We start from the raw sequence: 13853 nt of genomic DNA on the forward strand, positions 1-13853 counted from the left end.
ACCACTAACCGGTTTCAAGAGTGTAGGAAAGGGTAGGCTGGGATGTAGAAATAGAGATGGGAGCTGAGGAAGATAAGAGCAAAAAGGACAATTGTAGTCCTTCTCTTCAGTGCTCTCTGACTCCTATGGAGACTTGGCAATCATTTTGATAATTAAAACCAACAAGTGGCTATAACTCTCCTTGTCATGATTTCCAAAGATGCTTCCCAGGGCACAGTAGTCTCTGTCTATGTGGGTCCAGTGGCTTTCTGGACCTATGCAGGGGCTCAACATGTGGGCTGAATTTAACTGAATTCCACTGGAATGTGTTGAAATGGACAAAAACCAAGGCTGAAATTAAGACTCACCACATTTCCCAGGCTGGCTGACACAGGGCTCCATTGCCTTGAGGTGGACAAGATAGGTAAGAGGGCCCAGTTTCTATCACAGTTCAGCACATTCTGGGCCAAAGATACCATCCGAAACTCGGGTGAGTCTGATCAGAATGCCCATTTTTCTCAGGGTGATGGAAGGCGCCTATGATTTTCCATTTTATGTAAAGCAGGGCACACATACCGACAAGAATAAGATGGTCTGGGCAGAGGGAAAGGTGCACCGGCTCACCCAGGTCAGACGCTGAGACTGCGGGGAGGCAAAGGCCCACCTCTTAGCACTTCCTAAAGGATGATTGCTCTCAGAAAGGGGCAGGGATGGGGATATGAGCAAGTTTCTATTGAGGACTCATAATCTAAATTCCCAATATTACCCATGGTTAAGTATTTCTTAAAGTGGCTGCTGGTTTTAGTCTTAGGTTCGAAAGCAATAAAGCACGCTAGAGATAAGACGCTGTTTCTCTAACTGTAAACTAAGAATCAAAATGCATGATCTAAAGTACTTATAAAACTTTATTTACTTTACATTCATATTACTAAAAATTATATGTATATGTCACATATACTGTCTGTAATTATCTATCTTAGAAGAATCATTGTATCAAATAAGTTTGAGTATAAAAAAATTTAAAAAGTAAATTAACTAATTCCCCCTGAGAAAAGTCTTAAGCCTCCCAGCCTGACCTTTATAATAAGCAAATGATGGCATCACGAGGAGACAGTGAAAATGGAACACAACCGTGCAGGTGGCCGGCTGCCTGCTCTGCGCTGGTGTTGTAGGGTGTGTGGTGATGACTCTCCACAGTGCAGAGAACAAGTCTCAGAATTTCAGAGCTCCATTAAAAAAAATGGAGACTTTACATCCTTCGTATTAACCTGGATGGAAGTGGAAGACATTATTCTTAGTAAAGCATCACAAGAATGGAGAAGCATGAATCCTATGTACTCAATTTTGATATGAGGACAATTAATGACAATTAAGGTTATGGGGGAGGAAGGAAGAGCAGAGAGAGGGAAAGAGGGAGAGGGGTGGGGCCTTGGTGTGTGCCACACCTTCTGGGGGCAAGACATAATTGCAAGATGGACTTTACCTAACAAATGCAATCAGTGTAACCTGGCTTATTGTACCCTCAATGAATCCCCAACAATAAAAAAATAAATAAAAGGGGGGTGGGGCCTTGGTGTGTGTCACACTTTATGGGGGCAAGACATGATTGCAAGAGAGACTTTACCTAACAATTGCAATCAGTGTAACCTGGCTTATTGTACCCTCAATGAATCCCCAACAATAAAAAAAAAAAAAAAACCCTTAAAACAAACAAACAAAACAAAAATAACAAAAAAGTAATCATAATAATTTTTTAATGCTTTTAAACTGTGTATCATTACCTTGATAAAAATAATTTTTAAAATAAAATTACTCAGAAAAGCTAAAAAAAAATTTAAAAAATTACAAATAAAATTAAAAAAATAAATAAATAAAAAATAAAAGAATTTCAGAGCTCCAAGTCCAGGTCTCCTAGACAGTATAGGTTTTCACTTCCCCAAGTTTTTATAAATGACTTTCACCTTCTGAAGAAGGCAATAAGAGAATTATGAGTGGGTTCTTTAAAGAAATGTGTTATTCCAATATTGGGCAGCTTGAGATGTATCCTTGCTTAGTCCCATCTTAGAAGTAAAACCAAAGAAAATGCAACTCAGCACTTGGGGGTCACCCCCACATCATAGAACATGATCATCCTTTGGGGGCTCATCACTTTGATAGCTTCATTTTTCTGGATAGCACAATGTACAGCTCTGTAAACACAAGAATTTCTAGAATTTTTACTATTTTAGATGGGCAGAATTCTAAAGTATAATCATGCACCTCAAGATATTTTGAGCAATGATGGGCCACTTATATGATGGTGGTCCCATACAGTTATAAGAGCATATATAGGAGTCTGATACATAGTGCTTGATACTAGCATTTCACATCAAGTGGGGGAAATGACTGATGTTCAGTGATGGTGCTGGGATATTTTTTTTCCGTGACGAAATACATAAAAAACGTACACGTGTCTATACCATCCAGATTCATAAGTGCATATGACAATGTTGAGTTTCTTAGAATATATCTCTGTTGCTGAGCAGTGCATGACTGTGTGTCATCCTCTCTTGGTGTGGTGGGTAAGAAAGAACATGGGATTTAGAGCCAAATGGGTGACTTTAAAGTCTGGCATCAACCCCACTTGGCTTTGATTCCTTCACCTGGAAATTGGGGACCTTACTTTATAGCATACTTGTGAGATTGAAATTAGGTAATGTAGGAAAGGTGTTCATTGTAGATTTGTATAAATGATAATAACTGCTTATCAATAACTGCCTCTTAAAAATAACAAAAATAAAATTTGATCACATCTTGATAGGCTGTGAGCACCTCCTGCAGCATGGGGGGCTGTTTGGCTCTAGACTCTGCTGTCTGAGAGGTGCCCTCAGCCTTCTAGGTCACAAGGGAATTAATTGGAAGGAACTCAAAGGCAACACTGACCGTCTAGAAATGGTGTGGCAAATCCAGTCACATCCAGGTGGTATAGAAGTGGGTTCTTTAAAGAAAGGGAAGGAAAATTGGATATTGATAATAAATAGTTGCCAAAAATTGGTTACATATCAAATGTTGAGGACTCAGGAAGACAGTTTATGTACAGTATTCCCAGATTCACAATTACCACCCCTTTTTGCCAATGAAGTAAAAGTGTCCAAGGAGTTATATGATGTGGAAAACTAGCACAGCTCTCTGGTATCCTTTGTAAGCTAATCTCCAATTCCCTATGTTCTTCTATGTCAAGAATCACTCACCAAAGAAATACCTTTGGTGCTCTAAGTGCGACACTGAACTTGACCAGCTCTGGTTTTGTGCCAGAGAGCTGGAATAGGGCTCCAAAAACTTTTGGGTTACATTTCTATGGGAGACAGAGTTCTCAAGCCCAGGAGAGGCCAATGTGGGGGGAATGGGACAGTTGTGGTAATGGGGGGTATCCAGAGGCAGTACCCTGAAGCTCCCAAAAATAAACACCTTCCTTTGCAGGTCTGATGCCACTGCCAGGATCCCAAGACACCTTTGCCCGTTTCCAGCAAGTTTATCTCTGGAAAGGTGAGCTCCATGGTGGAAGGGGTGGGGCTCTAACAAGACACTGACTGCATAAGATTGTCTGGCCCCACCTGTCATTTGCAGGGGACTCCTGTCCTCCATAGGGAAATGTGCAGAGATTTACTTGTCAAGTGTGTGCTCTCTGTGGAAAAAGAGGGTCTCATGCCCTCATCTCATAAAACACTAAGAAACTCAAGAAGGGATGGAGGGAGAAAGCACTCGATTCCTGTGTGATAAAGTTCAGTGACCACAAGCCACCCTTGTTACCAGGTGGGGAGTTCTGAGCCATCCCAAATGCAGGAGGCATCTGCCAGCTGTTCAGCCCCATGTGCCTCTCTCTGGGGCTCGGGGCTCAGGGCTCTGGGTTCAGGGACAGGCCCCTGGGCATGTAGCACCGTGAACTCCAGTTTAAAGAGTCATGCTGCCAAGGACCATGGGGAAGGGTAGGACAAAACAGGAGGGTCAGGCCAAGCAAACATTTGGCACTTCCTGTCTTCTTGTTCCTCCTCCTTCAGTTTTTAATATATGGGGCAATGACAGATCTATTATTGGGAGATTGGCTGATGTTTCATAAAAAAGCCAAAGAGTGCAGACCTATGCTGAGGGCTCTATTTGGTACCTTGTCTCAAGTACCTGGCTGTGGACCAGGGGAATGTCCCACACTGCTGATATCATTTTGCTGACCAGAGGAGTACGACCCGTCCCCCCCAAGGTTACAACCACCCTCCTCTATTTCTTCCTAGATTCTGACATGGGGTCGCGGCCTGACTCTCTGGAATGTGGAAGAGACATGGTACTGAGGCCACCTTCTCCAGCACAATCAGGTACCAACCTCAGACCTTTGCATACATGCAGGTGTTCATCTTGGAGACAAGATGACGGTACCAAGGTCTAATCAGTGAATAGACCCATTCACGTCACTCCGTTCTGCACAGACTCCCCTCTCAACATCTAACCCGATTACCCTCTCGGAAATATGAGCTGCTCCTCATGTGGGTAGCTGGACAGAAAGGAAGGAAGAATCATTGCAAATCTACCACTGTCAAAATAAAACAGCCATGATAACAAAGCCAGAAAAAAAAAAAAAACTATTAAAAAACAAGATTCATCTGTCTGTGGTCAGTGTTTCAAGTGCTTCACTTATGCCTGAAAAGTGTAAATCAAATGTAAATATTCTGAAACTGTTAATGAATGAGCTGTATGTGAGAATTTTTTTTTTTTTTTTTTAATGAGACGGAATCTCACTCTGTTGTCCAGGCTACAGTGCTGTGGCCTCAGCTTCTGGGTTCAAGCGAAAGATGTTGGGCTCCCATCTGGCTTCAGGAGACAGGAGGGTCCATAGTTGAAAGTTACAAACAGATGGGCTTGATTCTACAACTCCCTAATGATACGGTGGGCTGCTGTGTTTGGCACGGATATGCCACCCAGGGCTGTGGGCATATCAGCCAGAAATCCCAAGGAGAAAAATCTCGTGTTGGGTGAAAAGGTGGACCAGGTGGTCCCCAAAGTTTCTTCCAAACCAAGATTCTTAAGATTTTGCAATTCCATAATTTTTAGGATTTTCTAGGGTCTTCTGAAAATTTTCTGCCCAAGCAGATTCCCAGTTCTACTGACTTTAAACCTTGTCTGGCCTCATTGAGCCTAAAAATGTTTCTGTCTCTATCTCTGACTCTGTCTCTTTCTGTCTGTTTTTTCTTCTTTTGTCTTTCTCATGTTCACTTTACAGAGATATGGGTGAATGAAATTGACTCCTTCTTTTTCAGGTTTGACAACCGAACTCTTCTCCTCTGTGGACCTTGCTCGGGTCATAGTCAATGGAAACCAATCTCTGGCTAGACAGCAGCACTGGCTTTTCAAGCACCTGTTTTCAGCCCAGCAGGCAAACCTCTGGTGCCTTTCTCGTAAGTATCCTGAGACCCTCCACCCTTTTTTCTCCAGACCCCGGTGTAACAGGACTATTTAACAACTCCTGAGAAACATCAGATCAAACTCAGTGGTGCAACTTGGGAATCGCTGCACTCCTCATACCATGGGTCACATAGAAGAAAGATAGAACATAATCCCTCTCTTCAAGAAGTTCACAGTGCAGTTAATCTCTACTCTGCTCCCAGAACCTATCACCTATCCTTCGGCCCATCCATCCATCCTTCCATCTGTCCTTCTTTCTGTCCATCCTTCCATTGTCCGTCCATCCATCCAGCCAGCCATCCACCCACCTATCCATTCATCCACCTACTCATTCATCCACCCATCCATCCTTCCATCCATTCATCCATTCATCCATTCATCCATTCGTCCTTCAATCCTTACATCCATCCATCCATCCATCCTCCCATCTATCCATCCATCCATCCTTCCTTCCATCCATCCATCTGTCCTTCCATCCATCCATCTATCCATCCTTCCATCTATCCATCATCTGTCCATCCATCCATCCTTCCATCTATCCATCCATCCACCCATCCACTCAGCCACCCACCTATCCATTCATCCACCTTCTCATCCATCCATCCATCCATTTGTCTGCCCAACTGTCCATCCATTCTTCTATCCATTCTTCCATTCATCTATCCATCCATTCATCCATCCATCTGTCTATACATCCATCCATCAGTTATTGAACATACATTATGTTCTAAGCCTTGTGTTTGACTTTAGGGATGAAAAACACCTACCACCAAAAACAAGATTCCACCGTGTGTCTTACCCTTTGAGCTCATGTATGCTAGAGGCAGAGACTTACCAGGGCCTGGTGGCAGGGGAGATTATTCACAGAGTTCACAGATGTAATAGCCCTATGGACTTTGGTCTGCAGATCTTAATTGTCTCTGAAATGGTTGTGATTAGACCCAATGGAATTTTGTCCTTTCACTTCTCATATTACTGAATGTGAGGCTTGCCGCTCACCTCATTTCACTCTGCCTTGATTCAAGGCTATACAGACCACCCACCTGCAGCTAGTAGAGCTCAGCATTTTTTCACAGGCCTTCCAGACTGAGTGGTCATGGCTTCTTGGGTCCCTGCCAAGTATTTTTTCCCCAGAGAATCCTGTGAGGCTAATTCTCCTTATAGGGTCCCCTAAGAACTAAAAACAACTGATCTCTTGCCATAGGTTGTGTGCAGGAGGCCTCTTTCTGTCAGCTCGCAGAGGTAACAGAGACTGCACCCTTGTACTTCACCTGCACCCTCTACCCAGAGGCCCAGATTTGTGACAATACCGTGGAGTCCAGTGCCCAGGGCTGCAGACTGGTCCTGCCCCATGAACCGAAGGTCCTGTTCCAAAAGAAAGGTGTGTGCTAAGTGGATCTGCATAAACCTCATTTCCAGTGGGCTGCTGGCTCTGTGGTTTTAGAAATATCCAGATTAACGTCTTTTTAAAAAAAGTAAAGTCACTCATGCTCCTTGTAGAAATGTGACACCATTCAGAAATGCATCAGGTTGATATAGAGAATTATCTTGCTCTAGAATCTGGCTCCTGTGAACGCACATATCAGTCCATGTGACCGTAAGTCACAGAGGATTAGCAACAGTGACTGTAACAAGATAGAAGGTGGTTTTTCTAAGGACATTAAGAATGCCATTTTTCCGGAGTTTTTTCCACCCCGTACAAACTCTCTTTTCTCCAGAAGTTGTCCCCCTGCATTCACTGTCCTACCTTTGTTGCTGGCAGCCTTTCTCAGATTTCTGGTGACCTGTTTTGCCACCCAAACATCAGAGGGGCCCGCAGCTGAGTGGGCAGCTCTGACTATGTGGTAGGAGCTTCTTGACTTTAGAGTTCTCTGGTTATCACCCAGTTGGGCAACCCTTTGGTAGATCCCTTATATGGGTATTTTTAGGAAAAAATATGGGTATTTTCAGAATAATAAGGGTATTTTTGGAAAAATAAGGGTATCCCTTATATGGGTATTACCTGGCCGTGGGGCATAAATCTGGCTGCTAGTGGTTTAGGTATCAGATAAGGCTGGATGGTAGGGAAGCCTCAGCACTCGCTGTGTGGACTGACTCGAAAGAACGTGCTGTCTTCAGTACAGTGTTATAATATACACTCTGCCTAAAGCACCCAAGAGATACCCTCCAGAGAATGGAACTTCCACCTTCTTCCATGGCAGGCAGGGGGCAGCTGTCCACTTCTTCATGCTACTTAACGATATTTCTTAGCCAGTCTTTCTGTTTTAGGCTCCCTGCACTCCCAACCATAAGCAGCCAGTGCTTAAACCCTGTGGGATGCTAAAGGCACACTGAGTTGCTTTTTGGTTCTTCCCACAGAAAACTTGAGCCAGCTTTAGGTCTATTAACAAATTTTATTCCTCTATATGCTTTCTAGTTTCAAAATCTTTTTTGTATGCCCCCTCTCTTATTCTCCTTGTCTTTATGAGTTTAGGCCTTTACAAGAACCTCTTTGCAGTTGTTTTGGTGAGATTTGGGATGGGAGCTGAGAGTCAGCAATGATTTTAATGTGCCACCTTGACTTGGAAACTTTCAGTCCAGATTGTCCTCCTTTGTCCTCACATCTTGCTGGATACAGCAAATCTTTCTCTAAGTAATACCATTTCTTTTTTCCTTTGTGTAGTGATACTGGAAGATAAAGTGAAGAACTTTTACACTCGCCTGCCATTCCAGAAACTGAAAGGGATTTCCATCAGAAATAAGGAACCTATGTCTGAAAAAACCATCTCTAGTGGGTAAGCCACTTCTACCATCCCTACTTTTTATTATTAATCCCCTTCTTTTTCCTTAAAGAAGGCGATGCAATAACAAATCAAGGCAGAAGCATTAAAAAAATATGTCCAGGTGTGATGGTGTGCACCTGTAGTCCCAGCTCCTGGGGAGGCTAAGGCAGGAGGATGACTTAAGCCCACAAGTTAAGTTCAGCCTGGGCAATATTGCAAGACCCTCATCTCTTAAAAACAAACAAACAAACAAACTTTTTATGAAAAAAAAACTATAAATCTCAAAGATAAGAGGGAAAAGTATAATAAGGAGGTAACCATATCAAAAAGAACCTTGGCTTTTTTTGTTTATATGTTTATATTAAACATAAAATTTAGCTTAAACCTCTGGTTGATTGATGGCACAGAGATATGATGAGCTACATTCTGACAACTTACAAAAATTATCGAGCATAACATGACTTGCTCCTCAAAGCCTCAGCCTGCTGTATTCAGACTTTAAGTCTGAACTTTTAATAGAACCATAGGCTTTTTATTTGTTATAATTATCATTTTAAACACTTACTTTATTATTTATTTGTTTTCTTAATTGTATCTAGCTGTTTTACACTTGCCCTTCAGAATCCCCAGGAGAGCATCTTTTTTATGAACCCATTCTTGGGTCCTGGTCTGAGCCTGCTGACTCATCATTTTCTGGGGTTAGGTTCAAGAATCTGAACTTTAAAGGATGTGTCCCCTGGTGATCTTTTTTTTTTTTACTTTAATATTCAAGAGTCATTCATGCATGAATTATATCGCTCTATAAAGTGTTGTTGAATTATTACACTGAATCATGTTGCTGTGTTTAAGATCTACGTTTGAAAATGGAGGTAGCATGCCATGGTGAGTCGGTCTTGAGATCTGGCTGGACAACGTTGTGTGGAAAAGAAGGAGGGTTAGGGCCGGGGAGCAGCCTGACTATGGAACTAGGGTGGGAACTAGGGAAGCAACACCGTGCATGTGAGCTCAGGGGAGGGTGCTCCGCTGAGAATATGCCCGACCCAGGATGGAGCTTAGCAAGGAGTCTCCAAGGAAAGAGAAGAAAGTGGCAGGTGGGAAGGTGGGCAGGGCCCTGGGAGAGAGAAGGGCAGGGAGGTGGCTCTTGGGCATCAGGGCAAAGATGCAGCCGTCACGGGAGAAGCTGCCTGCAGATAAATGCTTCAGCTGCTGGGACTTGATGGGTTCAAGGAAGGAGAGAGATGCGAGCAACTCAGGGTCCCCACACCAAGAAGGGGCTGAGAAAGCTCTCAGGTGTTAGGATGAGTGGTCAGACTAGGACCTGTGGTAAGGGCAGGAGGATTGGCCCTGACTGGTCCTAGAAGATGGGGTCTAGTAGCTACGTTGAATGGGTGTGCACGGTGGGTCCCGAGAGAGCGCCTGGGTGGGCCGATCCAGAAAGCAGAAATGCATTCACAGGGTGGGACTAGAGAGTCCAGGCTTGCAGTGAGGAGGAGGTGACGCTACAGAGAGCACAGGCTCAGTCCCTGCATCCTCCACAGGCCCCGGTCTGAGTCACCCTGACCTCTTCCTTTCTAGAAATGATTTCCTTACTGGGTTTTCCTTTTCCCAGAATTCAAACTGGAGACTTCCTATTCACCTGAAAGGACTGTAGGAGCACAATCAGCATTTGGGTGTGCTGGGCTCAGTGCCTGGCACATAGTAGGTGCAGAATGTGTGCGTAATGAATGAATGTGTGAATGAATGAGGGGTACCAAGGCAACACTCCTGAGAAAAGTTAGGAATCTACCCATGCACATTGGCCAAAGCACCCCCAATTTAGGAGGTCACAAAAAGTGCTGGTCCCCAAAAGTAAGAATGACTGCAGCCTTTGAGGACCAGGGCTACGAAGAGGAGCCTTCAGGCTGCTCTCTCTCTCTTTGCGCCAGGTTCTTTGAATGTGAACGCCTATGCGATGCGGACCCATGCTGCACGGGCTTTGGCTTTCTAAATGTTTCCCAGTTAAAAGGTAAGAAACATACTCACTGGCCCCGTGTATAGCACTTCACAGTTTACAAAGAGCATTCACGGCTGTGATCTTATGTAACCCTCAGCATCTCCTGTTGGGGGTAAGGAGGAGTGATCCTCATTCACAGATAAGGAACTGGGGCTTAGAGAGGGAAGTGGCTGATAATTGTGACAGCTGGGACATGGCTCCTAGGCCAGTGGTGGTCAGCTTTACGCAGGAAATTCTACGTGACCAAACTTCCTTCCTTCCACACACTCCACTGAGCTGTATTCTGTTCATCTTTCAGGCCATAGGTCAGGCAGCTTGGTGGAGTGAACTTTGGATCTATTCACATGATAGATTTAAAACTTGGTTCAGCATGGGCATGGTGACTCATGCCTGTAATCCTAGCACTCTGAGAGGCCAAGGCAGATGGATTGCTTGAGCTCAGGAATTCAAGACCAGCCTGAGCAAGAATGAGCCTCGTCTATACTATAAAAAATAAAAATAAAAAATTGAGGCAGGAGCCTCACTTGAGCCCAAGAGTTTGAGGTTTCTGTGAGCTCTGATGACATAGCACTCTACAAAGTGTGACTGACAAAGTAAGACTCTGTCTAAAACAAAAACCAGGATGGTGCCTGTGGCTCAGTGGGTAAGGCACCAGCCTCATATACCAAGGATGGTGGATTTGAACCCGGCCCCGGCCAAACTGCAACAAAAAAATAGCCGGGCATTGTGCCAGGCGCCAGTAGTCCCAGCCACTTGGGAGGCTGAGGCAAGAGAATCGCTTAAGCCCAGGAGTTGGAGGTTGCTGCGAGCTGTGATGCCACAGCACTCTACTGAAGGTGATAAAGTGAGACTCTGTCTCTAAAAAAATAAATAAATAAAACAAAAACCAAAAAAAAAAAACCAACAAAAAACAAAAAACCCAAAACTTTGTTCAGTCCCTTACTAGTGTTGTGATTCTAGACAAGTCATTAATCTCTCTAAGCCTCAGTTCCCTCATCTCTACATAGGGATGCAAATGCTACCTTCTTCCTGGGGTCGTGGGAGGATGCAATGAAATGACACAGTGGAGCCCAGTGCAGCCCTGGGCATGCGGGAGGCGCTCAATGAGTATGAGCTGCCTCTACCCCTGTGCTCCTAGGTCAGGTCCCAGGTTTCTTAGCAGTGGCTGAGTTGGTACCTAAAATACGACATTGCACCCCAGTGACGGCAGGCTTTCTCTCACTCCATCTGCACCTTCCATCATGCTGGCGTTCCTGGTCCTGGCTATTTTCTGCCCAGGAGGAGAGGTGGTGTGCCTCACTCTAAACAGCTTGGGACTTCAGATGTGCAGTGAGGAGAACGGTGGAGCCTGGAGAATTTTGGACTGTGGCTCTCCTGACATTGAAGTTCGCACCTATCCCTTCGGCTGGTACCAGAAGCCCAGTAAGTAGCTCACCCTGACAGCTGTGTGGGCAGCTTTAGTTGACTATTTCGCAGCCAGGCATGAAGGCCATGTCCTTGGATTGGGAAGTACATTAGTCAGGATTCATTTGGTGCAAACAACAGAAACTGATTCTGTTTAATTTAAACAGAATAGGCAAGGACTGCCTATTGCCTTGAAGGAAAGATGACCAAGTAGGCCTCAGAAAAGATGGGCATGAACCAGCTCCACGGATGCATTTAGCAAGAACAGACAGCTTCCTTAGTGTGCTACTGTTGCCACCGATCTGCTGCACAGGGTTTGGTTGTTGTGAGAGAATTGGGCCTGCTTGGGCTCTGAGTACACCCACTGCTAGCGGGAGGGTGGGGTAGCTTGACCGTTCCAATAAGACTGTGTGAACTAGTGTTGGGAAGGCTTATCAAAATAGAGAAGATTCTGTTGCTGGAAAGGCAGAATCAACAGGATAGACCCTGCCAGGTTTGTTGTTTTTCTCACCTTGATAATTCATCAGGACAATGGAGTACATGGCCATCTCGGGGAGGGAAAAGGGAACAACTGATATGTGTTTGACGATGCACGTAGTGTAAAGATTTCAGGGCCAAGACAGTATTGGCCCGATGTGGGTCCTTAAAGTATGCCTGGGGATTATATCCTGGCACATTTTAGAAGCTCAACTCAAAATCAGTGAAGGAATGAGTGAATGGCCTTCACGGTATGGCAGAGAAGCTACTGGACTCAGATAAGTAGACATTAGTATATTCCCAACTCTGTCATCTACTGATCTGTCCTTAGGAACTCCACACCACTCACCTAGTTGCTCCCTTAGTAAAATAAGTAAGCAAGAATCACTGTGGTCCTGTCATCTCTTACTTCTTGAGTGTCTCTGGCACGGCATTACTATGGAAATTAGACATCCTTTCTGTGTCCCAGAAGCAAAATCACAAAGATATCCCAAATCCCGAAAGATTAAAAGCATTGCTAGCTTAGGAAGAGTCACATGGAGAGGCTGAGCTGAACTTTAGTGTTTCCAACCTCTCTGACTAGTGGCTTCCTCCTTAGTTTCAGGGTAAACATGGAAGGGTACTGGCCTTGCTTGGTACTTTCCCAAGAAACTAGAGCCATGCAGTGTCTATTATGAAAGGAATCTTGGACCCAATATAACATTTTGCCCAAAGTAGGCAAAGAGAACAGACACTCTCCATGTTCCTACTATATGCCAGACACACAACGTGGATGGGTCATGTCATTTGATACTGGTGATACCTGCATGGAGTAGGTAGTATTCTACCTTAAGATGAGAAGGGTGTGGCTAGTGAGAAGCAGAGTCATGTTGCAAGCCCAGATCAGGTGATCCCAAACTTACATTCTTCCCTTTTACCATGTTGCCTCCTGGCAGGTCTTCAGTATCCCGTAAGCGACTAGATATGAAAATAATTAAACGCCTTGAATGACCAGTTTTCCCCTCAACTCCATTAACTAACAAGAAATTGACTAATAAATTAGACAGAAAAAGACTAATAAATTAACAAACCAAACCAGCTGGTGGTTTGGCCTCTTGTTCCGGGGCCAGGCCTAACCTGAAAGGTCCAGACGGGGCTCCTGGCCAGAATCTGGCCCTCAGCCCCTGCTCCCGAGTCGACTGGCCCCATGTGCATCCTTCCTTCCCGTTGGACTGCTTCGAAGTTGTTGATTGTTTGAAGATTCCATTCCCAGGCTGCATGGAATCTTCCCGCTCATGTCCACTTGCAGCACCCTGTGATTTGATCTGAGTTTACTCTGTTGAATTTTTATTTTATTTTAACATCTTGAATTATTTTTTGGAAAAACACGAGGGTTGTATAATGAGATAGCCTCAGTTAGGTTTCTATTTAGGGAAGAATTTTCCATATATACGAGTTTCCCTTCTTTAACGCACAGGGGCAGGGAGAACATGCCTGCCTAGGACTCTGGCCTGAAGGAGACCTGATGTGAGCCTTGGGTATTTGCAGGGTTTCGGAACTGAACTCTCACCTCTCAGGGCCTCCTTGCCCCATCTGTCTTGTCACCTTCTCCCTTTGCCAAAGTCTGCAAAATGTCATTTTCCATTTTCATACTATTCATGGAAGAGTTGGGTAAAAAGAAGCTTAGAGAGTAATTAATTTGTTCAGAAGTATTATGGGAATCAGACCAGAGTATTAGGACATTTTGACAGGGGTTGGCAAGGAAAATAACCCGAGGTACTTGTTGTCCCAACTTGCTTTAACTGTTCTGTTTCTCTTCATCTGATTCC

At 44.4% G+C, this 13853-nt stretch overlaps 1 protein-coding gene across 1 annotated transcript in view; it reads left to right on the plus strand.

The window, feature by feature from the left end:
* The window catches only part of TG (thyroglobulin), a 231284-nt gene that overhangs the window by 76775 nt on the left and 140656 nt on the right, over positions 1 to 13853 (plus strand). The window contains exons 28-34 of the mRNA XM_053558250.1: positions 3439 to 3504; positions 4245 to 4325; positions 5265 to 5402; positions 6614 to 6790; positions 8072 to 8183; positions 10097 to 10176; positions 11443 to 11586. Of these exons, the coding sequence (XP_053414225.1) occupies positions 3439 to 3504; positions 4245 to 4325; positions 5265 to 5402; positions 6614 to 6790; positions 8072 to 8183; positions 10097 to 10176; positions 11443 to 11586 (798 nt within the window). The remainder of the gene's footprint in view (positions 1 to 3438; positions 3505 to 4244; positions 4326 to 5264; positions 5403 to 6613; positions 6791 to 8071; positions 8184 to 10096; positions 10177 to 11442; positions 11587 to 13853) is intronic.

The sequence above is a fragment of the Nycticebus coucang genome, chromosome 13 (genome assembly GCF_027406575.1).
Source record: "Nycticebus coucang isolate mNycCou1 chromosome 13, mNycCou1.pri, whole genome shotgun sequence".
Lineage (NCBI taxonomy): Eukaryota > Metazoa > Chordata > Mammalia > Primates > Lorisidae > Nycticebus > Nycticebus coucang.